Below are 27,425 nucleotides of genomic sequence, written 5' to 3' on the forward strand. Positions count from 1 at the left end.
GTTAATGTTTTAGAAATCTAGTTTCGTGCAAATGTGTTTTGAATTCTTTACAAATGAGGTAACGCTAGGTCTAAATGGCAAATTAAGGATTTAAAAAATAATCAGCATGCCTCTCTTACAGTAATGGATTTATGGAGGTAGCATGCTTTAGTTGCTGCATTTGTAATTAAGCATTTTCCATCATTAGAATAGAAATGTATTCCTGTTGAGCAGTATCATTTTAGGTGAATTATGTGGATTGAATGAGAGGCAAAGCTCCATGACTTTAATCCGGTAGGTAGCTAAAAGTCAGTATTTGTCTTGGATTCCTAGAGGGTAACGTTGAAAGGTTAAATACATTTTTTGTTTTCCTAGTCTTCGTATTTCTATATTCTTTACAGTTAACAAATAAATCCATATCCTGTGATATACAATGACAACAACTTGGCTTCTTCACTAATGAAGCCATACTGCTATTAATTTTGAAGCTCGAAATACTGAAACGGGCGGGCTATACATGGAGTGCTTAAAAAGAGACTAATGCATAAAACTAACTTCTGAAACTGTCATTTCTTTGCATGACTTTATAGTCCTGATAAATTAAATCGAATGCTTTGAAATGCCTCTAACTTTATGCTGTTTTTTAAAAACGGTTCAAGTGTCCTCTGTTATGAGACAGGCAAGAAATGGTATTAAAAATGCCCTAGACTGCAATTTCAGGTAATGGACTGTTAACTGCTGAAATCTTAAAAGGCTGATAATAACGTTGTCCCTTTCAGGAATTTAATTTTGCAGGAAGCTCAGCTTTCTCAATTGTAGTCTCACAAAACAGTGTCATGGAGCATGTTTCTGTTTCAGTGAGAGCTCCATAACATCACGTATGGTTCCATCATTAGCTCCTTTAAGTGTCTGTAATATGTATGTTATTGTGGCTGTCTGTGGATAGGCAATAGTTTCCACTGACATGGGCTTTTTTTTTCCCCTGTATGTCCCTGTAGGTGTCTGTCTGGTGTAGGTGTCTGTAAGGTGAAGTTTTCCCAACCCATCCTATAGTTCCTATTCCTGACTTACTGTTGCAAGCCCTATTTAACAAGCAATTCAGGATTGTTAACTAGTAGTTTTCTTTTGTAGTTAGTTTAAAAATACCTAAAAAACTTAAGTGAGCTTTCTTAGGAAAAAAAACACCACAATTTCCACACTGAGATCTAAGTGTATGGCAGAGATTAGCCTTTTTTTTTTTTTTTTTTTCCTGTTGGGCGATTCTGAAAGGACCTGATTTTGCCACATGCTTTGTTTTCAAAGTGTAGTTGTGAACCCTTTAGATATTTGTATACACCTAATCTCTGATCTTTTGCATTTTAGTAGCTTGGTGGAAGCCTGAACATTCCAGTATAGATAGGAAGCTGAATGTACAGGAACTTTTCCTTCCTCAATAAGAGAGAGCTACCACATATCTGATCTGGAGCAGATTATTTTGGAGGCTTTCGGAATGATCGTATTTTACAGTGTAGGGAGATGACCTAACTTTAAGGTGGCACTGAGTCACTCAGGATGTCTGTCCATCAGGAAATTTTCTTCTGCCAGACATAGCTCTATGCGAGACTCAAATTTACATATAACAAGTTCCTTTAGTTGAGGGATGAGCGTGGTTTTGTATGTGTTACTTAAAATGGTACCTGTAGAACAAAATCTAAGCTATTTACTCTTAACTGTAAAGAGTATTTAAGGAAAGATCTTGGAGTATCATAAACTCATAGAATAGCTAAGGTTGGAAGGCACCTTTTGAGTTTATGTAGTTTAACTACAGCGGGTCGGTCAGTACCATGTACAGTTGGGACTTGAGTATCTCCAAGCATGGAGACTACACAGCCTCTCTGGGCAGCTTGTGGTCCTTAGAGTAAGAAGCTTTTGCTTGTATTTAAACAATGTGAAACTTCGTATTTCAAGAGATTATTTTTTTTTATTCAATGTATGCCCATTGCTTCTTGTCCTCTCCTTGGGCATCAGTGAGAAGAGTCTGCCACTGTCATCTTTACTCCCACCCATCAGTTAAATGTAGACTCTCCCCTGAGCCATCTCTTCGTCTCCTGACAGAACAGTCCCAGCTCTGTCAGCCTCTCCTCACATGACAGATGCTCCAGGCCCAGAATTACATTTGTGATCCTGTGCTGGACTTGCTCCAGTATCTGCACATCTTTCTCATACTGGTGAGATCAGCTGAACCTGGCACTCCACATGTGTCTCACCAGGGCTGCATAAAGGGGCAATCAGATCTGCTTGCCAGGCTTTGTCTCATTCAGCTTACAGTGTCCATGGCTGCCTTTGCCACAAGGGTACATTTTTAGCTTATGGTCATCTTAGTGTCTACGAGGATGACCAGGTCTTTTTCTGCAAACCTGCTATTTAGCCAGTCCTTTTGTTGAACTTTGAGATTCCTATAGGTCATGAGACATCTCCAGCCTGTTGAGGTTTGTTTGAATGGCTGCAGATTCATCTGGTGTATCAGCCACTCCTCCCTGTTTTGTGCTGTCTACAGTCTTGCTGAGGGTACACTGCACCATCATCCAAGTAATTTGTACAGACACTGATCAGGATTGAACCCAGTATCAACCCCTGGAATGCATCACTAGAGACTGTGTGCTGTTGGTCACAACCTGGTCAGCCCAGCAGTGCAGCTGACTTTCAGTCAATCTCCATGCCCACTTACATAGCCCATACTTCATCAGTTTGGCTTTGAGGTTGCTATGGGAGACAGAGTTGAAAGCCTTACTAAGGTAAGGATAAAAAACAGCCACTGCTCCCACCTTGTTCACCAAGCCAGTAATTTTTTCATAGAAAGCTACCAGCTTGGTGAAACAGGATTTCCCCTTTGTTGATGCACACAAAACACTCCCAGGCACCTTCTTGTGCTTTGTGTATCTGGAAAGGAGTTTTTTTTCACAATTACTTGCTCCATCACCTGTTCCCAGGGCTTGAGGATATCAGGGATTGCTTTCTTCCAGTCTTTGGGAACCTACTCTGAATATTGTGTTCTCCACGATGTTTTCATGATCCCAGTGAAGTCATAGCATTGTAACTGCATACAGACTTCTGTTTCCTTTTCTTTGTTCCCCATGCCATGTGGCATTAGTGTGCAGGCTCTTGAGAGAGGCACCCAGTCTTGCTGATACTCTGAAAAAAGGGCCAGAGCTTTCTCTGTAACACTGTCCTTTAGGCACTGCCTTATTTACATGGAAACACTTGAATAGGGCCCCTTTCAGCCCTGTACTATTACAAGGTCCTTCCTGTTCACAATATGCCCCCCCAAACTTTTACTCCCATGGTGATTTGCAACTTCCTCATGGACTTGCACTCCCACCTTTCTCAGTCCTGGTCTAAAGCTTACCTGGTTGGGCAGCATGTTGACACAGATCATTTTGCCCCACACAGTCAGGTGGTTCCTGCCCTGTCTAAGCAGCTCTTGATCCTCAAAAGGAGGTCCGTTAAGATAAAAACCAAAGCCCTGCCACTGGCACCAGCTGTACAACCATGAAGGATGAATGGGCATTGTTTAACTTCATAAATAAATAAATGTCATGTTGTCTAAATATATCTAATTTAATGAAATAAAGTTATGTGCTTTATGGAAATCTTGCATGACATTTAAGAATTTAGTTAAAACTTTCCTTGGAGGGTAATAAGAGGCAATTTTTTTCCTGAATTTGAAAAGATGTTGCTTTGATAGGCAACTACCTTTTCATAATGAAAGAAGAGTTTTTCAGAAGAAGTCCGTTTTCTTTTAAGAATACTCATCAGGCAGCATTTTCTGCATCTGTTTTTCTATTTAGCACTTGTTTGTGTCCAGTCATATATTGTGGTTATTACTTAAAAGATGCTGACCAGGAGAACCTTAGAAATTAATCCAGGTTCACTTCCTGCCAACTTCATACTCCCGTGTTGCCTTAAAGGGCCTTTTTTACAACACACTTTTTTTTGTAATGAAATTTTCTTGAACAGTTGGAAGATAAGGGAGGAGGGTCTTACAGAGTTTCAAGTCCTGTTTTCTGGTTGTTGTTTTTTTTTTAAAAAAAGGGGGCAGGGGAGAGGAGATTTAGTTCTTATGGAATTTGCCATCATCTTGGATATTGCACTGAGTTCATCCACTGCTTTGAAAAAATATTTCAGTCATTAGAGTATTAGCTTTATTTCTTTTTATGATTGACAGAAATACTTGATCTTTTTGAAAAACTGTCTTCACTATTGATTCTGAGGCCTACTCCCTGATTTCTCTAGGACTTCTCGCTATATTGCTATGAGAGTAACTCAACTGGGAGTACTTATATTCCTATCATGTCAAGATTGAGAGACACTGACATATTTGAGGAATAGTTTCTAAAACTATCGTTTGGAGAGGAGGATGGTACCGTTATTTTTGCCTATTCAGGAACAGCTTTGGCTGTTACTCAGAGAAAAATCCCTGTGCTCTGGTTTAAACCTTGGCTGGATTCTAACTTGTCTCACAGAACACAGTTGGATTATAACTAGTTAATTGTAATTATTTACTGTTCCTGTAATTTTACTTTTTCTAGTGAAAGATGGATTCTCTGTTTCTGAATGTGTTAAACCAGTTCAAATTGGGAAGAAAAGCAAAATAAAGCTAAATATTCATTTCAGTGAAACAAATGCTGTTTTCTTTTCTGTATGTGTTTAACTTAGCACATGTTTTGGTTTGATTAGGCAATAGTATATGATGCTTGTCATATTCCTGCTTTTTTAACTTGTTTTTTTTTACTTGTGCTTCATGATAAGGTTAACTTTTGTTGTAGTTGCTGTGTACTTGAAAGGCACAAAAAGTTTCTTATTAAGCAATGCTCCCTGTGTCTTTATAGCTAAGTACAAAATGTTTGTCAAACATAGATTAATTTAATTGATTTAAATTTAAAAAATGTTCATATGAGTAGATTACCTGAAATTGGTTTGAGTACTGTGTTCTTTGAGGGGTTTTAGGTGTTGTGAATCTTGTTTTTTCATGGAGTGAAACAGGGAAAAATTTTCTCTGCTCCTTTCTTAATTTTAGGTTTTCAGTTTTAAGTTGGTCAGAAATAAAGTAATTCTGTGGGTGAGCTCTGAGCCCTGGGCCTCCTCTAGGAGCAGCCACTGGTTCTGGTGTTTGGTTTCTCTGGAAAGAGCATTATTGATGATGGAGGCTTAGGAGATACCTGTGCCTTACAGACGTCTGTCATACCTAGTTATCCACCCATACATGATGTTCTTACTGCTTCTGGGAACACTGAGTTGATCACCTTCTATGCACTTCAGTGTTCAACTTCATTGTTGAGCACTCAGCTTCTTTATTTCCAGGATTTTAAATTAATTTCCAGTACAGAATGGTTTGTGTGTTTGTTTTTTTAACTTTTGTCCAAAGCTGTAGGAATATGTTTCATTGTTTTTTCTTGCATTCTAATATCAAAATAGTCCTTCCCAAAATAGGCAAAATCTGCTTTATTGTGCAGAATAACCAATAATTGTACAATAATTCTGATTTTCAGTTCTCCTCAGTGAAACATGCCACAAATACTTGAAATATGGTAGACTTTTGAAGACATTAATGGTTCTGGCACCAAGGGAACATTGTCTTCAAGTTGTAATTTGATTCGCATTGTCATCTTCCGTGTTTTACTGTCATCTGCATTTCTTGTCAAAATGTGACAAAGCACACATGATTTTTGTTGTGTTCAGCATGTTTCTATTTTTGCCTATTTTGTGCACTTCCATTGTTTGCGAGGAAGATGATCCTTCCATTTGTTGCCATGTAAACATGTATCACTGGATCTTTGTGTACAGTGCTTCAGCCCTTGGAACCATTCTATCTTTGTTTTTGGTGCACCATCCTAGCCTAGTTTTATACACAGCATCTACCAAAATTGTATTAATGTCTGTAAACTTTGTTGGGTGGAGTTTGGACAGTTAATTTCAGTGTTTCTGAAAAAAAAAACCCCAAAAATGCTAGAAGGGAAGGTTTTTACCTCATGGGATGTGTTTATGATGTTAACATTTCCCAAAAGTGTACTTTTTTGGCAAGTGTAACTTTGAATACATTATCTAAGTAAAGCCAATAATTGTTAAAAGATCTTTGAAACAAACATTAACTACTTAAAACTGGGTCACTCAAACTTCTCTAAATCAAGATCATAGTCTAATGGAAAGGCAATACTGCAGTGCTTCATTCCTTGTGACAGACAAGGCTTCCATCTTTCTTTCACTTTTGCGTGTGATGTGAGCCTTTTTGTCCAGTGATAGAAACCTTTTCTGTAAATCCTCCTTCATAAAATCTTTTTTGCAGCATGTTGTCGCTGGGGTTTATCAGTGCTAGAGGCTACTTATCCAAAATACTAGCAAGGCTAATGAATAGGTTACAAAAATACAGAAGTTCAGAAATGCATTCTGTGTAGGTGAGTGAGTGGTGCTATATACTGGAATACAGTTCTTCCTGCCTGTTTGCTCCTCTGTGTCATGAGAAGGACTGGCTAATATGAATTACCATAGCTGATGACAGAATTATTTTCTTAGTATATAATTGCATAGGTAAAGAGACGAGGTGGAAAAATATATCAAGTCTACACTACAGAACTAGAGGTAGTCTTTTTGCCAAGGCCCTGAGAGTGTTTTTCTCTTTGTTAAAAGTGAATTTTTAATTATTTTTTTTTTTTAATATGCATCTTCGAGGCAGTATTTATGTAATCATTCTGGTTCGTGTTAAGTCTGCAGTATTTATGTAATCATTCTGGTTCGTGTTAAGTCTGCCTTACTGTTTCTTCACATCTGTGGCCCCAGGAATCTAAAGAAAATCTATGTGTCTTCAGGAGAGATCTTCCCATCAGTGTGTTATTGTTGTGCCCTGTCCCATTGTTTTTTAACTCGGGTATCTTAGCTTGCATCATGTTGATGGAAGGTACTCTTCAGTGGTTTTTCAATAAGGTATATTTAAAAATACTTGATTTAATGGATATGGATAATGGTAAGACTGTTCTTATATGCATTTTTTAATAATTCCCTTTCTTAAGTCACATCCTCATTTAATTAAGTGATTGGTGAGTTGGAGTAAAATTAGGACAGAGAATTTTCCACCTTGGTGATTGCTTGTCTGCAATTACAGTCTTTCCACTTCTATTGACTCACAGTTCATGGGTGAGAAAATGTGTGTTGCTAGTCTTGCTTTTACAAGAAAAAAAGTTAAAATAGAATTTCACAGATGTTTGGTGTTCTGAGAAGTTCGCAGGTTTTTAGAAGTATATGTTTGCTGGGGGGAGGGGGCATGGCTGTACAGATGGGTTGCCAGGCAATTAATTCTTCCTACTTGGGTTGCCTGCAAGACAGTCTAGCTCTCATGAGCAGTGCAGTATTATTTGCAACAGGAAACTACCAAGTAACAATTTTCCTATTCTCTTCCTTCTTTCTACTGTCTACCCAGCCTCACTATAAACCTCCCTTCCTTTGCTGTGCATTTCTCAGAAACTGCTAGTGATTGATATGATAGCAGTGCTGTCACTCCTTTTAACCAAAAAAGAGTCATTTTTATTCTAGGTATTTTAATAAGAGTCCCATTAAGGGTGTATTGCTGACTGAAATATTGGCACGAAGGGCTCTCACTGAGCTGAGCCCAGAAATTAAGAAGTCAGGAAATCGGCTGCTGCATTGCAAAAGAACCTTGTGTGACACAGTATCTCCTGATTGGGGGGATCATTACTGCTATTATGACTCGACTTGCGTAGGAATTTTAAATTTCATCTGAATGTCAGTAATAACCCTCTTAGCAAATTATCCTGAATAAAATCACGAAGGCATTTTATATAATAGGTGTTGAATTACTGGATAGATTTGCTAATTAAATACTCTTTGTTCTGCTGCAGTTGACATTACAGGGTAAGATCTTGAACAATTATTCTCAACAGCTGTACTTTGTTAAGGGAAAAATTAACTACAAAGTTTATTTTTTTCTACACTTGAAGTTGGCAGATTTTTGAAATGTGCTTGAAAAAAATTCCATCATCCCATTGGTAATGAGAAGATAAATATGCAGGTGTTGCTGTGAAATCAGGTAACTACCGACTGCCTTATTAATGAATTTAACAAGGCTTTGTAACCGTCTGTTTTGTAGCTGTTGGCACTTAGAAGTGATCTCCTGTCAGAATGGGTAGCACTAGCATATGCCAGTCATTTGATGAAGCTAACTTGTCTGTGACCCTCTTGTAATTACCTACATCCACTGCTGTTCTCAGAGACAATTGTGAAATGGTCTTTGTGTGTGGTCTTTTTTTAGTAGGGGGTAATCCTATTTTTTAAAAGAAATTACCTTCTTTTCATTACTATTAAGAGAAAGCATTATTTCAGAGAGTGGAGTAGAAAATGCCAGAGATTGCCAAGGGAAATAATGGTAGGCTGCCTTTTCTTTTACATACAAATTCTTCATTTCTCTGCTAAATTTGAAAATTTTAAGGGAGTCCTGTTTGCTTTTTGAGAACTAAGGGAAAGGTATACCCTTTATCTGTAGGAGTTAAATAATAAGGGCAGAAAGGGTGAACAAGCTGGAATTCTGATTATGGTATATGAAATCTCATGTCATATAGCAATGTTATATGTCTTTAGGATAATTTCAGAATTCCACTGAAAGGTGATGGGGTGGTGCCATCTATGATTCACTCCCTAGGAGATGAATAGGAGTGGAATAATTTTTTAAGCTTCTGATTAAAATGGATTTGGGTGTGCCTGAGCACATGCAGCCCAGAGTTAATCTGCAGTTAAGCCTCACCGTTTTCCTGTTCTTTGTCTACATAGACAATTTAGGCCAGCTGAGCTTTTTGCAGTTTGACTTCAGCAGAGTTCAGACATTGCTTCTTCTGGATACCTAGTTTGCAGCATCAGTTGGTGGTCTTTAAACTAACTGGATGTTTTCAGCTTGTCCCAAAAACTGTGTAATTCCATAGATACCTGTATGTGCTTAGGGAATAACCCTGATGAGAACATTCATAGTGAATCAGCTGTGTCAAAGTTATATCATGGTTTCTAACCTAGGCTTTCCTTAAGTGCCTCGAAGAGAACGGTGTATTCGTAGAATCATATAATGTTACAGAATCATCCTGGTTGGAAAAGACCTTGAAGATCATCAAGTCAAACCATAACCTAAATCCACCAACCATAACCTAATCTACCTGTTCAGTGCTTAAATCATGTCCCTAAGTACCACATCTATATTTCTTTTAAACACTTTCAGGGATGGCAATTCCACCACCTCCCTGGACAGCCTGTTCCAGTGTCCAACCACTCTTTCAGTAAAGAAATAATTTCTAATACCTCGTCTACAGGATGGAAAGGACCTCTAGAGATCATTTAGTCTAAACCCCCTGCCAGAACAGGACCAAAACTAGGGCAGATCACTCAGAAGGGCGTCCAGACAGGTCTTGAAAGTCTCTGAAGAAGGCGACTCCACAACCTCTCTGGGTGCCAGTTCCAGTGCTCTGTCACCCTCACAGCAAATAAGTTTCTCCTCATGTTGAGGTGGAACTTCCTATGTTCTAGGTTATACCTATTGTTTTTTGTCCTATTACTAGGTACCACCATAAAGAGACTGGCCCCTTCCTCTTGACACTCACCCCTCAGATACTTATAGACATTAATAAGATCCCCTCTCGGCCTTCTCCTCTCAAAATCGCCCCATTTCTCAGCCTTTCTTCATAGGAGAGATGTTCAAGTCCCTTAATGATCCTTGTAGCTCTTAGTTGAACTCTCTCCAGTAGATCTCTGTCTCTCTTGAATAGGGGAGCCCAAAACTGGATACAGTATTCCAGGTGTGGTGTCACGAGGACAGAATAGAGGGGGAGGAGAACCTCCCTCAACCTGCTGGACACACTTTTCTTAATGCATCCCAGGATATTATTGGCCCTCTTGGCCATAAGGGCACACTGCTGTCCCAGGACTACAAAGTCTTTCTCCATGGAGCTGCTTTCCAGCAGGATGACCTCTAATCTGTACTGGTGCATGGTGTTATTCCTCACCAGATGCTGAACTCTACACTTGTCCTTGTTGAACTTTATGAGGCTCATCTTCGCCCAGCTCTCTAGCCTGTCTAGGTCTCATTGAATAGCATCACAGCCTTCTGGTGTGTCATATTATATTTGCTAAATTTATGTATTTGTACTTTGGGAGAGTGAGTCCATCTTTAGGTGAAAGGCTTTCTCTTTGAAGATGAAAGTGGCTAGAAAGTGTGTCAGAACAGAAACTGTTGAAACAGAATATTGTCTGCAAAATCAAGCATTATGAAACTAAGAATGGAAGAGGAATATAGTTTTTGGTGCATAATTCTTTGCTGCTGCCATGGGTTGGGCCTAACATAAAAAAAAGGAAACAATCCCATGGCTGCTCACTCAACTCCCCAAACACACACAATCTGGGATGAGAAGGACAAAGCTCCTGGGTCGAGACAAAGGACAAGGAGGGATCTTCACCAATTAGGGTCCCGGGCAAAACAGACTCAACTTGGGAAAAACAATAATTTCACACTAATCAAATACACACAGGACACAAACAAGACACAGAGCAGGGCTTGCACATGTTACCCCACCCCTCCCTTCTTCCCGGGCCCAAATCCCTTTGTTCCCAGCTTCTCTCCCTCCTTCCCCCCAGCGGCATAGGGGGACAGGGGATGGGGTTTAGAGTCAGTTCCCAGGCTGGTGGTTCCTGCTGCTCCTTCCTCCTCAGGAAGGAGCAGCAGTCCTTACAGTCCTCCTCTGCTTCCCCACGGTGTCCTTCCCGTGGGATAGAGTCCTCCAGGAACCTCTCCTTCATGAGTCCTTCCCACGAGGTCCAGGGCTGCTCCAGCCTGGGCTTCCCACAGAGTCATGGGCTGCTTTGGGAACAGCCACCTCCCCTGGTGCTGGGGTCTTCCAAAGCTGCGTAATGAGAGTCCACTGGCAGCAAATCCACTGGCCACAGAATCCAAGTCCAGTGGACCAGTTCATCCCTCCTGGTGCCTTCAGGGAATGTCCCACCACATTCCGCCATGACTGGAGGGGCACAGCTGCCATCTTGCCATGGGTTGCAGGGAAACTTCTGCTTGAGCACCTTCTTCCCCTTCTTCCTCACCAACCACCAGCACTGCACTCCTTCCGTAGCACAACTCTTGTCCCTGAAGTGCTTCTCTGCTCAGTTCTTTCATATGTTAATTGCCAAGGGACAAAAACCCCACCAAACCAGAACAGCTGCATAATTCAAAACAAACTACAAAAACATAGTGGAGGATCATACTTAACTATTCATTGCTGTAGTTATATAAAGGTTCAGAAATATTAAATAAACTTGCCATTAATGTTGAATGAATAGTTCTCCTGGTTTTGTTCTGTTACGTGGAGGTGGACATTTCACCTTTGCTTCAGAGTTGTTTGCTGTGGTAACAATAGTAAATATTGCAATAGTCAGGACTCTTGGATTCATTTTGGCCCTCTGAAAGTCCTGAGATCTCCCTGAAGATGGTCTTGTTCCTACTGAGCATGGTCAGCACTTCCCTGTTTGTCCTTTTTCCTTCCTCATCCCTGCTGATTTGTACCTCTCAGTTCCTTGTCGCAGACTTCTTGACTACAAGTAATAATTCTACAATTTTGACAAATATGGCCAAGGCGTATTGTAATTAAATTTATGAAAAAAAAAAAAACACCTTAGACTAGGTTACTGAATTTAATATAACCTGTAAAATTAGGGCATTTCTCGACTATTCTTAAAGGTAAAGAACCAAATTGTTCAGATTCACCTAATTGACACTGATCTGCCATTAGTGTAACAAGTTTTCAGAGTAATCAACTATAAAGGTATACGAGTAGCATGACTAGCTGAAAAGAACTGAGATTAATGCTGAAATGGAAAGGACTGACACTAGGGAACTGGGACCAGCCAGGTAGAATCTGGAGCTATGTGCCAGAGCACCAGGAATCTGATAAGGAAGGAAGTGGGGAGTACAGTGGAAACATGGGCACGTGACTGACAGAATGGACCAGATGTTGGTTCACATGCAGTTGTATAAACTTCATCAAGCCTTTTCTGCTGCAGCAGCTAGTTTTACTCTTGTCTTTTCTGTGCTACAGATGTGCTCTTCTACCCCTCTCCACTATGCTGACCAGTATTACAGTTGGAAGTGGCAGCCTACTCATGTGAGGTCTCTATAGGTATTTATAAGGTTCAGAGAGTTACTCTTCAGAGCAGTCGGGGAATGCAGTCTTGGCTAAGGAGTAAACCTGGTTGCACTTGGATTTGCCCATTTTTCCTATCTCTGTCCGAGCTCCTTGTCCCAGTTCTGGTTTCCCTAAGGAATTTGCTTTTTGAAGACCCATTTTGAGATGATTACAAGGGTACTCAGCCTTTTGTCTCGGTTATTGTTAAGTAAGCACCGTCCAGGCTGTACTGAAGACAGGATGGTTTTGGGAAAAAACTCAATGATATTGAGTTATAGATATGAAGGAGACAACTGACCTAAATTACTGAAAGATGCTTGATCCTAGCACTTCCTGATTAGTCTTTATTTCAGTATTTGGTACAATGCTCTTTTTTCCTAAGGTAGAATGTGTGTGTGCACATGCAATTTTGAGATTTGTTTTAGGGGAGTTAATAATAGCATTAATATAAGGTCAGATGAGAATTTACTAATGTAATAGGAAGGAGTATTGAGATGACTGTGTGTTGCCAGGAGAGAGGTGGTTTGCTTTGTTTTGAAAGTTGAGAGCATTTGGAGTCAGCAACCTAATGGATATGTTTGCATGTGTTAGCTTGTAATTATATCATACACTAATCTTTGGTTTTTATTTTTTTTTAATTTCAGATTTTGATGCATACCAAGGAGATGGTGCAAAAGGTAACGCTGAGCGTTTTCATTAAACAACAATCCTTAAAGAGCACACCTGGTGAAATTTTTTTATTCTAAGAGAACTGTAGCCCAAATAGACCTGAAATCGCTTCTTAGGACGCCTGGTTTACAAATTTAATCCCTCCTAATGGATTACAGTCTTTTTTTCTTTTCCTACCACAGATATGATCTGGCCCCTGCTTGACGCCTATGTGTCACTGTTTCAAGCAAATTAGCAACAGTGCTAATTAGAGTTTACTCACAGATGTGTAACACCATGTGTTCTACTGTTTTATTACAGTTTATTTTTTGGCATCCTTCAAACTCTGTCACAGGGTGGTTTTTTACTATGTGGAGTTTAACATGGACATAGCCATGCTGCAGTTTTTACAGCTGCATTGATTTTCCACCATTGAAGACATCAAATTTTCATTTTTTCAAGTTAATATTACGTAGCTGGATGCACCTACCAGTTATTTTGGTGATGTGTACTGGTGCCGACATTTTTTCTTTTCACGTTTTTTCTTGCTATGCCTTTCATAGGCACCTCAGGCTTTTTTATATGCTCCAACTTGTCTAGAATTTGGTCCATTATCCCAGAGTATTGTGGCAGCCTGGCTGGTGTTTAAACCCAGTCTTTTCCAATACTATGTAACAATTCCTTCAATTGTTTCAGGGATCAGAATGATAGATGATATGAAGGACAGAGTGTCAGTTAGAGAGGATTCAAATAGGTGTTATGTGTTCATCTCCTGGCGTAACTGTTCAGTAGTTCAACCTGGGGACACAAAACTTGTGTGTCATAAGTAGCTAGAACCGTATGCAAAAGGAGTGCCCTGTTCCCTGAAAGATCTGCTGGCTAGGGCAAGACTAGCACAGATACAAGAAAAAAGATGGGAGTGAGAAGATGGAAATAGGAAGCATAATCTGAAGTGTAAGAATAGCAGCCTAATCTGGATAGTACTATGGTATTCTCAGTTACTGCATCCACAAGCCAATACTTTCACTAGATGTGTTTGCAATAGTGTCTATGATGGTGGGTTTTTTTAAAAATCTGGGATGGCTTTTTTTGCAATAGCATTGTGATGGCAACAAATGGGATAGGGTACCTGACTGAAGTACTATCTTTCATGCACATTGGCTAAATGCTTACCTGAATAGCCTGAATTTGTCCAGCAGTCTTTGATCTTGTGTCCTAGTAGTCCAAAGTTATTTCTGATTAGAGTTTGTGTGGTTTTTCAAGATTAGACTTGTCCAATGACTTCTTTTTCTAGCATTAATTTAGAAAAATTGTATTATATTATATTTTGTGCACAACTGAACAGAATTTTATCAGTGCTATGAATTTCATTACTCTCTTTAAGTACAAATATGTCTTAATGAAATGTATAAACTTCTTAGTAAAGCTTGCTTTACATTTTAGTATTTAAGGGATAATACATGGACTATAACCTTTTTGAATCTTGAAAATGAGGTGAGACTTGAAAAAGATGGAGTAGTTATTTTGTTTTTCAAAGCAGTTTGTTTCCTTTAGATGAATCTTGAAGTGATTTATGGAGACACGGATTCCATTATGATAAATACGAATAGCACCAATTTGGAGGAAGTCTTCAAGCTGGGCAACAAGGTAAAGTACCTTTTTTCTTTTTAAAGCTTTCCTACATGTCTGTCTAGTAACACTGAGTGGAGCAGATAGTATTAAGAGGGAACTCCATGGCAAAAGCAGAGAACAGGTCATGATGAAGAAGGTGGCCATATGTGGTAGCTATAAAGTAGTAAAAGCTCAGAGTGCCCTATCATCCAATGTAGCTACTCTGTGCATTCTTACAAGTGATTAAATAAAAATGAAACATTTTGTTGTATAATGAGTTTCTTTACCAATGGTAAGTTACCAGGAGACTATCTGAATACTTGGTAAGCCAAAATGTAAGTTTAATTCCTCCATATTAGTTCCACTTACCATGTGGACACAATTTTGATTTTCTTGTTTATTTTTGTTTTGGCATGAGAGATGTCTGTCAGTTTAGTTTTGTTTAGTATGTGTTACACTCTGTGTGCTATCAGATTTCCAGTGGTAAAATGAAACATTAATTTCCAGTGAATACTAGGTATGGAAGAGATGTGTTTGATTAACAACTGGCAATTGACTGTGCAAGTTTTGTGTCTCTCTGAAATTACAGAAGTGAGAAATGCTGCAGATCATTTTTAATGAAAAGATGTCAGAGAAGTTGTTTTTGAAAGATGAAAGAAATTGTGATGAAAATGAGAACTATGGCTGCTCTAAAAAAAAACCACAGAAAACATGGAAGGTTTTTTCAGTATAGAATTAAACAAAAGTAATGTAATTTTAAGACAAGAGTGATTCTGGTGGATTTTCAGAATATTCCTGCCTTCATGCTAAGTTGGTACTTTGAGAAGTAGGTGCTTCTCAGGAACATGGAAAAAGAAGCAGTATTTTTATGTGATAACCAAATAGGGCTGATGGCATGGAGGAAATAATTTTTTATTTTTTTTTTCTTTGCCATGTACAAGACTATATATGATTTCAAGTGTATATCCAGTAGTGTATAAAAAAGTTTAACCTTACTCTAGCTGTTTGTGTAGGCATGGCTTCATTTGGTTTGGTTTATGTCCCTGTACTCCCATTTGCTAGCTAAATGTTATGGGAGAACAGCTAAATAATAATAATTTTTATAAAGTCTGACAGCATAATTATCATAGGTTAATACTTCTGACATTGATTTAGTTTTACTGAGAGAATAGGTAGGTTTTTGAACTTGTCGCCTGCTTAATTATTCTTTTTAGGAGTAAGATCTCAGGCTTTATTCCACGTACTTCTTATTCTGTAGCAGTTGTTTTTTTAAAAAAAAAACAAAACCAAACTAAAACTACACGTTTTCATTAATATTTTCATATTGTGTACTTGATTTTAAAAGTGAGTAAACTTGTGTCTGTAAATAAGCACACACTCAAACCTAGCATCAGAGTTGTGCAACTTGGGGCTCTCAGTATTCTTTCTGTGAGAAAAAAGAAAAGGTTCTTCTGTTTCTTCTTTCACGTCTTTCTTGGTTGGTTGGTTATTCCTGAAGAAACTAATAGTGACTTCTTTGCAAAGGCTTAGATCATTTAGGTTTTCCTCATTTTGCACAATTCGTTTAAGCAATTTTTGGGATACAGAATTTTATCTGTTGAGAAGGATTGCTCTAAGAAATGTCACTGTTCTATTGTATCATATTTTCTTTCCCAAAATTTCATGTTCAGAGATAAAGGGTATTGGTATTCCATTAATTACACTTTTGCTTTAATGTAGACTATTTGGAAGGCACACAGGTTTAATGGAAATTGTTACTGTGAGAGCAGTTAGTGTATGTAACCTATTCTGATGTAAAATATGAATTCATAGGTTGTCTTCAGTGATGAAGCATTCCTTTGAGGGGTTAATTTTGTTTTTTCATTGGAGAATATTCTCTCATCTTCTGAATTTTCACATCCAATACCTTGTCTCACAGGCTTCTGGATATGTTCATTCCTGTCCTTTACTCCCCATTATTTATATCTATACCCCTTTTAGTCATCACTCAGCAGAATTTCATATGTTTCTCATTTTCAGTACATCTGAGTCAGACTTGCCGGTACATTCAATACTGCACTGTTGCTGTTTTTTAAGCACTTGATTAGCATGATGTTAAAAGAAAATGAAAATACTTTAAAAATTAGCAGAAAAATGTTCACAGGAATTGTTTGACTGCTTTGTGAATCTCTTGGCAAAATTGTTTTGTCTTATGATGTCCTTCATAATTTATAAAAATACATGGGATATAAAACTCTTAAGGATAGACCCAGATTAGTAAGTATTGATGGTTCCTGCAATAGGAAGACTGGAGATCTAAGTGAGGAAAATTGAAGACACGTATACATATACAAGGGAAATTTGTAAATAAAGTTTTAACGAAATCTGGGGCCAAAGCTGGATAGAAAACCAATGAGATTTTATGCTTTAAAGTACTGTTTCTTTCTTACTAGGGGTATGTGTTGGACGTCAGAACAACTTTTAATTTATATAAAACATAAGTGAGGCATGAGAAAAGGATAGTTTGTAGTTGCTGGTCTCCAATGTGAGAACTTGAAATAATGGAGGAGTAAAAGTGGATAGGGAGATACTGAAAATCAAGAGGGAAGTCAAGTTGTGGAGGAAAGAAAAAGAAGAGTAGAACGTGGAAACGGAACAGGATTTTCTGTTGAACCACGTAAAGTAAAAATGTATGTAAAAAGAAAAATAAAAGTGGGGAGCTTCTAGCCAAGCCAGTAAGTGGGTGAATGTGTACTGGAACTGTAGTTTGTTGTTGAAGATACGTGCTGTTTTGAGATGTTGCTCTTCTTTTGCCTCTGTTCCAGGAAGACAGATGTGGAGCATCTTGATACTTGTACTATATGAAGAAAGCCTGTCAAGTGTATTATCAAGCTTTTGTATGTGTATAAGGCAGTCTGTGTAGAAAAACTGCACCTTTTCCTGTCAAAGAAACCAGGCTACAGAAAATGTAGGCATATTGTGGGAAAGCATATAAATAAAAGCTTGCCCATTTGTGACTGTTTTTCCTGAACATACAGTGCTCTGGTCTGCAGTCATAATCCTCCCTCCCTGGTTTGGGGTAGTGACTAAGTGACTTTCTAAGTGACTAAGTTCTAAGTGACTATCTCTTTTCCTAGAAAGTGGATCCCTACTCTGAAGTCCCTTGTTCGCTTCATTTATATGAGAGGCTAGATGAAGTAGCTGCCCTAGAAAAATGGGCTGGATTCAGTTATCTGCAAGGTCTCATTCAGTCCCATGCTTCTCTGGCGAGTTTCATTAGGGAGTTAGATATACCAAACTGTAAATCCTGAAGAACCCAATGGGTGAACCTTAATTTTAGTAGTAGCTCATAGTTACCACTGTGTACTTAATTTTGCTGTGAGTTAAATTTGATGAGTCTTGAAAATGTGTCTGCAGACACAAAGTGTGTAATATTACTTGTTTTAAAACTTAAAAACTATACATTTCTGGATGGAAATTTAATTTGTTCATAGTCATTAAGGTGTTGAATTTGTTCTAATGTTGTTAAATTCACAGATCAAAAGTGAAGTCAATAAGCTCTATAAATTGTTGGAAATTGATATTGATGGAGTCTTTAAGTCCTTGCTACTATTGAAGAAGAAGAAATATGCTGCCCTGACTGTGGAACCAACAGGAGATGGGAAATACGTTACTAAACAAGAACTAAAAGGACTGGATATCGTCCGAAGAGACTGGTGTGATCTCGCAAAAGAGACTGGAAAGTGAGTTTCTTTGTGCCATCGTCCTCTTTGCTGTTTTAAACATGCTTCGTAAACGTTTAATATCATTTGCTGAACAGTGCAGATTGATGACTAACATCAGCAACAAGGCATCTTCAACTGTTTTTTTTTTGTTGGCGACATTACTTTCTGACATTGGTAACAAATTATACTCGGGCAAGTCCAAATGTCTCTAGTGTCACTGTCTGGTTTTGTATCTTCTGTGGAAGCTGTGCATTTGAGTTGTTACAATTTTGTATGTGCAGCTAAATAAACTACATCTGAAATCTTGTGGAAGTGGTAGGTGTTATCAGCATTTGGATGATTGTTTCAAAAAGAGGCTTAAAGAAGCTGGTGGTCACTCCTTTCAGCATCCTCTAATAAAGCTGGTCAAGGAGAGGAAAGCTGAGGAGATGATTGATCCCTTTCCCCCAAAGGCTGTTTCTCTTCTGCTTTTCAAGTGAGACTTCTGATACTTCATTATGGTGGATATTTGATTGATGATTTGTTAATTGTCATTCCATGGGGCATTTTTGTACTGTAATCCAATAGAGATAATACATTTAGCACTATAGAAAGAAAAATTAAGTAGAGTGGAGAGGTAGTCATCTGGGGGCTGACTCAATATATATCTTGTACTGCCTCTTGAAAACTTAAATTGTGGTCCAAATGTATCCAGAAATGAATACTTTTTTACATCTGTAAAAATATACCACACACTTACTGTTCTTAAGAGTTGCATTTTCTAAGAAAAGATGCATCATAATAGAAGCAAATTTTCCAAGTTAGGAATGTATTAGTAATTAAAGCTATACAAATGTTTGAGAGTGTTCTTTAGTGACTAACTCTTCTGCAGCTGGCAGATCTTCCAACCACATTTTACAGAAATAGGCAAGACTTTTCTTATTTGATATGTTCTCTTCTCCCCCATCTTAAGATACCTGCTAAGGAGTAATAAATGGCAAAATGAAATTAAGAGCAGAAAATAGAAACCAGTTGCACTCAGCAGTTCCAAATCACTGTTTAACATTAGAACTATTTACAATAATTTGCTTTTAGTAAAATAAGTAAATAAAACACAACATGAAATATCCTGGCAAATTTCCATAAATTTTACACAAGACTTCATCCTCAGGCTCTTTAATTTCTAGAAGTAACCCAGGCAAGAGCAGATTGTTTTTATTGTAATGTCTTTACATGTCTTAAGCTTTTCTTAATTTCTGAACTGTTTATACAGCTATGTAATCAGTCAGATTCTTTCTGATCAGCCCCGAGATGTAATAGTGGAGAATATTCAAAGGCGGCTTATAGAAATTGGAGAAAATGTGATCAAAGGCCAGATCCCAGTAACTCAGTTTGAAATAAACAAGGTAAAGGATACCTTTTCTTTTCTGTCTCAAAACAACTTCTCTGTCCCTGGGTATATTGACTGCTAATTAAAATTTTTTTAATCCTTATGATGCTGTTAAATATCAGGAGTTTTACTGGACACTGAATAGCATGGAACATACTGCAAAGATCCTACATCACAAGGAAAGTAAAGTACCTTGTGGGGCTAGAGGCCTGTCTTGCTTCATCAGAATAATGACTCTGTGTCTTGTCCCATCCTGCTGTCTTCCGCACTCATTCTGCCCTTTAAGAATGACATGATAGCGCAAACTTTCAGGAGTACTTTTCTCTTAAATTGGTATTTTATATGTCAGATTTAAAATACATAAACTAAGAATGCAGTGGAAAAGAATCAAGTATTCTATTTCCTATAAACTGATAGAAAAACATATTATTGTTAGTTTATTTTCCTTCAGAGCTCCTTAGAAAAAAAAGCTAATAGTAATTTTGAGATCTCTTTAAAGACTTTCTTGCAGCAAGAAGTAAAATACACATTATTTACAGGGGTTTAAGCAAACAGCAGTGTGGTTTTGATTTATTGTTATGACTCCTCAACAAAACCTGTATTTTTAACTTCAAAAACCTCCCTACTTCCCTCCCATTAGGGGTTGTTTCACTAATTAATTGGGTATTACATGCTCCTCTCATACTTCTAATAGAAGAGATTTCCCAAATTTGCTCCATCCTAAGTTTCTTTTGCTGGCTGTCTGCTCTGTAAGACTGTGCTAATCAATCAGTTAAGAAATGGGTTCAGATTGTCAGATGAGTGTCAGAGAAATCAGTGATTTTTATGGTTGACTTGAAAAAAGACTGTTCTGGTTGCAAATATTCTAAGAGCACTTAGTATCCCAGTAAAAGATACATATGGAATAATTTTCACTTTAAATTCTGAATGTTCCTCTGTTTTACTACTTTGGAAAAAAAAATGAAATAATGTATTTCACTGTTAAGTCTGATGTAGAAGTTGCTTCTAAGAATTGGGATGATGGTAAATATTTAAACAGGGTTTTATCTTATGTGAAGAAAGAACTCATTGTGAAATCACTGACATGAGACACATGAAAATATTTAAATTAAGTTGTATCCTTCTGCTACAAAGCTTGTAAAATACAGTTAAAGTAAATCTGAATATAAAGTACTTATGACCTGAAGTGGTGCAGGGGTGTAAGAGGGTAATCCTTGGCTGTATATTTGTATTTTGTGTAATGATAAAGGACTGGTACCTAGACCTTAATATCTAGAAAATACCTTTATTACAGGGTTTTTATCTTTTTTGTGTTGGAAATGTACTTGTGAATAGTGGATGGATGAAGATAGTTACTATAGAATAATATCTTTAAAGTTCTGAGTTGTCAATCACGGAACTTTTCTCATAGTTTCTGTTTTCTCCTTTGATCTCATAGGCATTGACAAAAGATCCACAGGATTATCCTGACAAAAAAAGCTTGCCACATGTGCATGTTGCCATGTGGATAAACTCTCAAGGAGGCCGAAAGGTGAAGGCAGGAGACACAGTGTCATACATCATTTGTCAGGTAAAAATGTCTTTATTTCTATCTGAATACTAGATACTGTTTTGAGAGATTGCAAAGAAAACCAACTCAACTACTGGAAAAAAATACTTTGCCATTTCTTTGTAGTGAGATTATTAACCTATGTTATAGGTTAAAACAGTCAGATTTCTTTACTAAATTTAGTTTTACAGAGCCAGAAAGAACAGTTGTGATCAGCTAAGCTCATCTACCTGTTCCCATATAGTGGCTGATCAAATTTTTCTGAATTAATTTTTCTGTGGAACTATAACTTATTTTTAAGGAAAACATCCAGTCTTCATTTTAAGAAGAAAATTCTAGTGGTGAAGAACCTGCCATTCTTGGAAAGCAAATTGGTGGTGGTGTTATTTCCTGCCTCAATTTATGTCTTTTCAATTGGATCTGGCTATACCTGTTGGAAAGACTGGGGAATTTGAGAAACTGCCTGTTTCCAGGTGTTTATCCTATAAATGCATGTATAAATACATACTTCACTTTGGATTTGCTATTAAAAAATACAGTTCAGATTGGATTAGATGGACCACGGGATGTCGTAAGCCAAAATCATGGACTGGGAAATGTGACTTCTACAGAGTACCCCTGTTCCAGCTCCTTCATACTTAGAAGCTGAAAGCTACTGGTTTTTATTTAATTGAGGGTTCTTAGCCTGGTGTGACGAAGCTGCCAGGATTTGTGAGAGCTGGGCCATGGGTACGGCTGAGCAGTGGCACAATGCAAGAGAAGAATGTACTTGTTGAAAGAAGGGAGCTGAAGGAATTGCATTGTAATTATTTTTGCAAAGCAGCTGGATGAGCTGAATGGTCCTAAATTAATTTTGTTCTGAATACTAAGTTGTCTGAAAGAAGTAGGAGGGGACCAGTGGTTTGCAGTCTGTCTTCATTAGTGATGGGTTTTCAGTCTGTGGTTGCTGACCCTATTGAAGCCAGTAGCTTGTCTTAACTGAAAAATGAAAATGTCATATAGTAATGCATTAGTTTTATTTGGTGTAAAAAAGGCAAAAAAAAGAAAGCATTTAGTAAAAAAAAAAAAAAAAAGCTGTGGTACTCCTGCCTCCACCCTATCCCCATTATATTACTGGATACTTGCTAAAATACTACTTTAAATTCTGCTCTAAGGTTTTTGACAGAGATTAAAAATAAAATTTCCCGCTGTAGTTGTGGTCTCAGAATAAGGTTCTACAGACTGAATGAGTTTTGTTTTTCAGAAAAGCAGCATCATCTTAACCTTGATACTTAATTCAATTTGGGAAGGCAATAATTAAATTGAAAACAGTATTAAAGGAGGAATTATTTTATCTTCCTTTTTCGAGTGGATAAGACTATAATGTGTATTCTAACCTCTGAGTGGCATTTCTCTCTTGGCTTGAGTTGTTACCATGTGTTTCTTTCAGTATTTCCAACTTTATTTCAGAATTTGCTTTTTCAAATCTATACTATTGCCTCTGTCATTTGTTTGTATGTCAGTGAACATGGGCTGTTCTCTGATCATTCCATCTATTTGTATCTTTATAGAATTGAAGAATGTCAGTTTCCTAGCCAAACAGATACAGTTTTGATATCCAGGACTTAGAATTTGCTTGTCGTGCAAAATGATAATGCTAGTTTAGTACAAAGTGAATCCAAAATGCATGCCCTCTGCGTATTTTTAACTGGGCTGATGATTACAATGTGTTTTCATTGTGCATTTCAGAATTGACAGATGGGACTGTTTACTCTGTCTACTCTTACTGATTTGCACGTGTAGGCTGCAATAATACAAGCTGGATTTACATTCTTGAACTTGCTGGTTGATGCCAGCTTCAGCAATACAATATTTTTTTTTTTTGCTACTGCTGGATTTGTATTGGATGCATAACAAATCAAGCAAAAGAGAGGGACTGTGTAGCAATTTTGGGTTAAAATAATGCATAATATTTGAAGCCTAATCCTTTGTGTAGGCTCAATGTGGATTTTACTTTATTTGCACTTTGTTTCATATGTGTCTCCTGTTTTAGGATGGATCAGATCTCAGTGCCAGCCAGCGAGCTTATGCTCCAGAACAGTTACAAAAGCAAGACAATCTTACTGTTGATACTCAGTACTACCTGTCACAGCAGATACATCCAGTAGTTGCTAGAATATGTGAGCCCATAGAGGGAATTGATTCTGTTCTTATTGCAACGTGGTTAGGTAAGTATTCTAAAGTCAATTTATTTAAAGAAGTACAAGATATAAAGTGGGAAGTTTTAATGAACATTTAACAGAAATTCTTCCCAAAATCAATCTTTTTACAATGAACAATAGCATGTGTTACACAGAGTAAAGAAACCAGCTTGGATTGTGTGTTTCTATGACTTGGAAGAATATCAATTTTCAGAAGGTGCTCATTAACATGAATTTAATCTTATAATCCCTTTTTCAGAGTTGCAAAGATTTGCTGTTCATAAATGACAATACTGTTGCATGTATTTAAGATCTTTTTAAGTTACTGAAGAAATTCTGGAGCACTTATCCATAACTAGCATTTTTCCAGGGAGAAAGCCCAGCATCTTGAGCATCTTCCCAGGGAGAAACCAGTCATAGTTATAATGAAAGGATACAAATTTTTTGTAGGTTGTAAGTGAAGGCTTTTGTTTGCTAGAACTGACCTAGTAGATAATAGAAACATAAAACCTTAGTAAGTCTTTGTTTCTTCGTATGTAACAGGCAAGTGGCCAAAAAAAGCGTACTATAAAGATGTGACTTAACACCAGTGACCCACAGAATCACCAGTTTTTATTCAAATGATCAATAGGGAGTTTCTCTTGTTAGAGTTGTTTTTCCTCTTGAGAGGATGTCAATGGAATTGGAGATTTTTCTGCTCAACAGTGATTGCTTGTGCCCTCTTACCTAGAAAGAAGTATAGGTATTGAAAAATTTTCATCAGTTCTGTCAGGTTTTCCACAAAAATACATGTGTGATCCTTTCAGTGTTGTTTTGCCCCTACAAGTGATTCACCAGCTAACATGGTAGATCTTTTTCATAAAAAGAAATTTTGTGATCTGTATCCCACATCTAGTTCATTATTTTTAAAGCTGTTACTCGAGTGTGCAGAAAAAGCTGTTAGTTTTGCTGGCTGCTGAGTTCTTGACAAGACTGCCCTCTCCCACAAGACGACTTTTTTTAGAGAGCTGCACTGTGTCAGTTTTATACTCTTCTGCTTGATGCTATGCTTAGGCATATGGGAAGTTTAGACCTGCAGAAATTGTTTTCTTGAGAATTTTGGAACACTCAAGAGTTTGCTCTCAGCATTTTACGTTTACATAATGAACAAGATGCAGGATTTGGTTACTTAAAACCAACCAGCAGCATGTCGCCTGTCAGGACTGTTCACCTCTGGCATGCTGACTCTCTGTAGCTTGCTTTCTAACAGTGGGTTCTGCTCATGGTGAGCTCACTATTTGCCATTAAAATGTGTGAAATAAGTTCCTGTCTTGTTGCTTCTCAAGAAGGGTGATAGCCGTGAAAGATCTTCATCTCCCAATACAGTCTGTATAATGTGCAGATTTTTCCATCTTGTTTGTTTAAATAAATAAATAGATGGACAGGACAGGAGTTTTGCTGTTCCTGGGAGCATGAGCAAGGTACCCACATACCCTGTGTGGCTGCAAGGTTATTTCTTGGAAGCATTTGAGGCTGCAGTGTGTTCTAAACAGCTCTAGTGCTTTAAGGAGGTGTCAGTCTTACTTCACACATGCAAGCTGACCATACAAGTCATTCTCCTTGTGTGGCAGGGCCTTGGTATACAACTTTCCCTTGATGTCAGAGTGGACTATGTGGTATGCCTGACTGAAAAGGTCAAGCACTCTTGGTTAGATTGAAGCAGTTTAAAATAGGCAGTAAACTTAGTTCATTTAGATAAAAAACAGGAACGATTTCTGAAGCTAATTTATTTCATTTGACAAAGACTGTTAGTCTTGTAGAGTTAGGCTCAAATTCAGAGTTGTTCCTTATTCACAACAGGTTGGATTTTCAGAAAATACTTGCTTCCTTCAGGCATCTCAATTAAGTGCCCAGATTTTAAGAGCTGTGTGCCACTCAATAGCATCTACTGTTTGCAAATGCTTATGCTGCTTTTTGTGCTATAGTACATTCAAGATGAAAATTTCTTTTATTGTCTGTAATAGCAGCATGCAGCTGAGAGTTATATTAATAGTTCACAATTGTTAGTCTGAAAACCTGTATGTATCTTTAAAAATCTTAGGTCTCAAATGTGTTTGGTTTGAACTTGCTGTGCTTTAATGATTTTCTCTCAAGCTTTATTTCTATAGGAATGCTTAAATTGAGCTTGCAGGTAAAGTTCGGTCTTTTCCAAACTTCTGCTCTACTTATGTCTTTACATACAGCAGTTACAGTTCTATGTAAGTTGTTGCAAGCTGAAGTTACCTCACAGCTTTTTTGTAACAGTACTGGAGGGATAGTCGAGTGGTTTTGTTTCAAAGAAATTGAAAATAGTTTAAGTGTAGGAGACACTGAGCCCAGCTTTCTAAACAAGCAAACATGAAAACTCTTTACTGTTCTCTGTTGGTAGGTTGGACTTCCTTGCTTAGTATTTTCATCATGTTACACATCCAAATACCTATCATTTTTTCTCATCTTGTTGCAAAATAGCATATTTTTCTGTTCTGAAGAGGAAAGCTGGTGTTTTGGAGGATATCTAAGTGTCATATCTGTGGACCAAAACTTGGTTACATTCTCATTGTATGTCATCTTCTGCCTGATCTTACTGTGTTGCATAGGGTATGTCTTTCTATAGGGAAAGTGGTTGTAGGAAAAAAAAATCTGCTTCATTTTTAATACAGTCTCTTTATAAGGTTAGTCTGAGTAAAATAAAATTGAGTTCTGCTTATGCAAACTTGGCTCATATTAAAATGATGCAAAGTTATTTGTTCTGCCAGTGCTCAAAACAAGTTATTTTGAGCTATTTTAGATGCTGAAGAAGAAAACCAAATAACCACACCTCAACATTGCAGAGAACTGCTTAAATACCACGCTTACTCACTGTGGAAAAAACTTAAAATTGCCTTTTTTTTTTTGGACGTTGTAGGAGGTCTACCTAGCCTTTGAGAGATGGAAATGGATTGTTCCTAAAAATTACAACCTCATGGGCATACTCCTGCATTCACTCTTTTTTTCTTGAAGTTCTTGAGGAAAAAGCAGTGACAAGATGAGGACTGTCAGAGCTACTGAAACTAAGCAAAGTGTGCAATATGATCAGTAATATCATTCAGTATATCTGATCTTAAATGCTTTAGAGACCTTACTTTCATCATCCTGAAGATACCCACCCATAGCTTTTAAATAAAAGAAACTGTATTGGAAGAACAATTATCTTAACCATATGTAAAGGTTTTTGTTGATATATAAATACAGCTCCTTGTCTCAAAGAAAATAATGACTGATTTCTGTGTTTTCAAAAGTACTAAGCATTATGGAAGCAAGAGTCATTTAACTATTGAATATTTGTAGCATAAGGTCAGTTTCTCTAATTTATGGAAGTCACTGGCTGCTGTTCTAGACTGTGCCATGGTCTTCTGAGAGATTGCTGCTGCTGCATTACAGGTGGATGTGCATGTTGGTGCTCTGTTTAGCATTTGGGCATTTCTTAGGGAGGCTGTCTAATGTTAGGGAGTAATTACCAGTTCCTGATTTGTCCTTTAGAGTACTTCCCACTGCTGGTTCCTCCTTCCACACAGTGTCTGCGTGTTTAGCTGGTCCTAGTAAGGAAACCCACCACCACCTTAAAGACATTAAGTGATTATTATTTTTTAATATTTCTTCCTAGAGAGTAATTCAGTAAGTACCTTCAATACAGTGTTTTGCAGTGTTTTGCCCACACTGACTCTTGACAGGAGCCAGGTCGGTTGTGCTCTCCTTGTGGCATGCAGGAGTTATACCAGGTGCTGTCTTTTTTTTTTTTAGTAGTTTTCTTACGTTAGGCAGCCAAGTGAGAGGAGAATGATAGATATGAAGGTTCAAGTAATGGCAAAACTCCGTGACAATGCAGTAACAAACTCCAGAGTGTGTCCGTGTGGCTGTCGGTGGAGATGAGCTGGGCGAGATGCTGGGACTTGCTGGCGTGTTGCACGTTCAGGCAGGGCAATAAGCCGTTTCCAGAACCCCGTGCAGAAGGCAGACTGGCTTTGTAGCGCAGGAGACTCTCCCTACGAGAAATAACCCCAAGCCAGGGAGCGTTTGGGAGCCCGGGCCGCCCTGGGCTGGGCGCAGAGCGGGGCCCTGCCTGTCGTGCGCGGGCGCGGCCTCCAGGTGGCAGCACCGGCCGCCGATTCCAGGGCGCTCCCCCGTGTCTAG

The 27,425-nt window shown here is 38.0% G+C and overlaps 1 protein-coding gene across 1 annotated transcript in view; it reads left to right on the plus strand.

The window, feature by feature from the left end:
• Positions 1 to 27,425, plus strand: part of POLA1 (polymerase (DNA directed), alpha 1, catalytic subunit) — a 202,571-nt gene that overhangs the window by 59,538 nt on the left and 115,608 nt on the right. The window contains exons 26-31 of the mRNA XM_009998493.1: positions 12,821 to 12,853; positions 14,379 to 14,471; positions 17,952 to 18,157; positions 19,392 to 19,524; positions 20,947 to 21,078; positions 23,090 to 23,264. Of these exons, the coding sequence (XP_009996795.1) occupies positions 12,821 to 12,853; positions 14,379 to 14,471; positions 17,952 to 18,157; positions 19,392 to 19,524; positions 20,947 to 21,078; positions 23,090 to 23,264 (772 nt within the window). The remainder of the gene's footprint in view (positions 1 to 12,820; positions 12,854 to 14,378; positions 14,472 to 17,951; positions 18,158 to 19,391; positions 19,525 to 20,946; positions 21,079 to 23,089; positions 23,265 to 27,425) is intronic.

This window comes from Chaetura pelagica, unplaced genomic scaffold (assembly GCF_000747805.2).
Source record: "Chaetura pelagica isolate M959 unplaced genomic scaffold, ChaPel_1.0 scaffold265, whole genome shotgun sequence".
Classification (NCBI taxonomy): Eukaryota; Metazoa; Chordata; class Aves; order Apodiformes; family Apodidae; genus Chaetura; species Chaetura pelagica.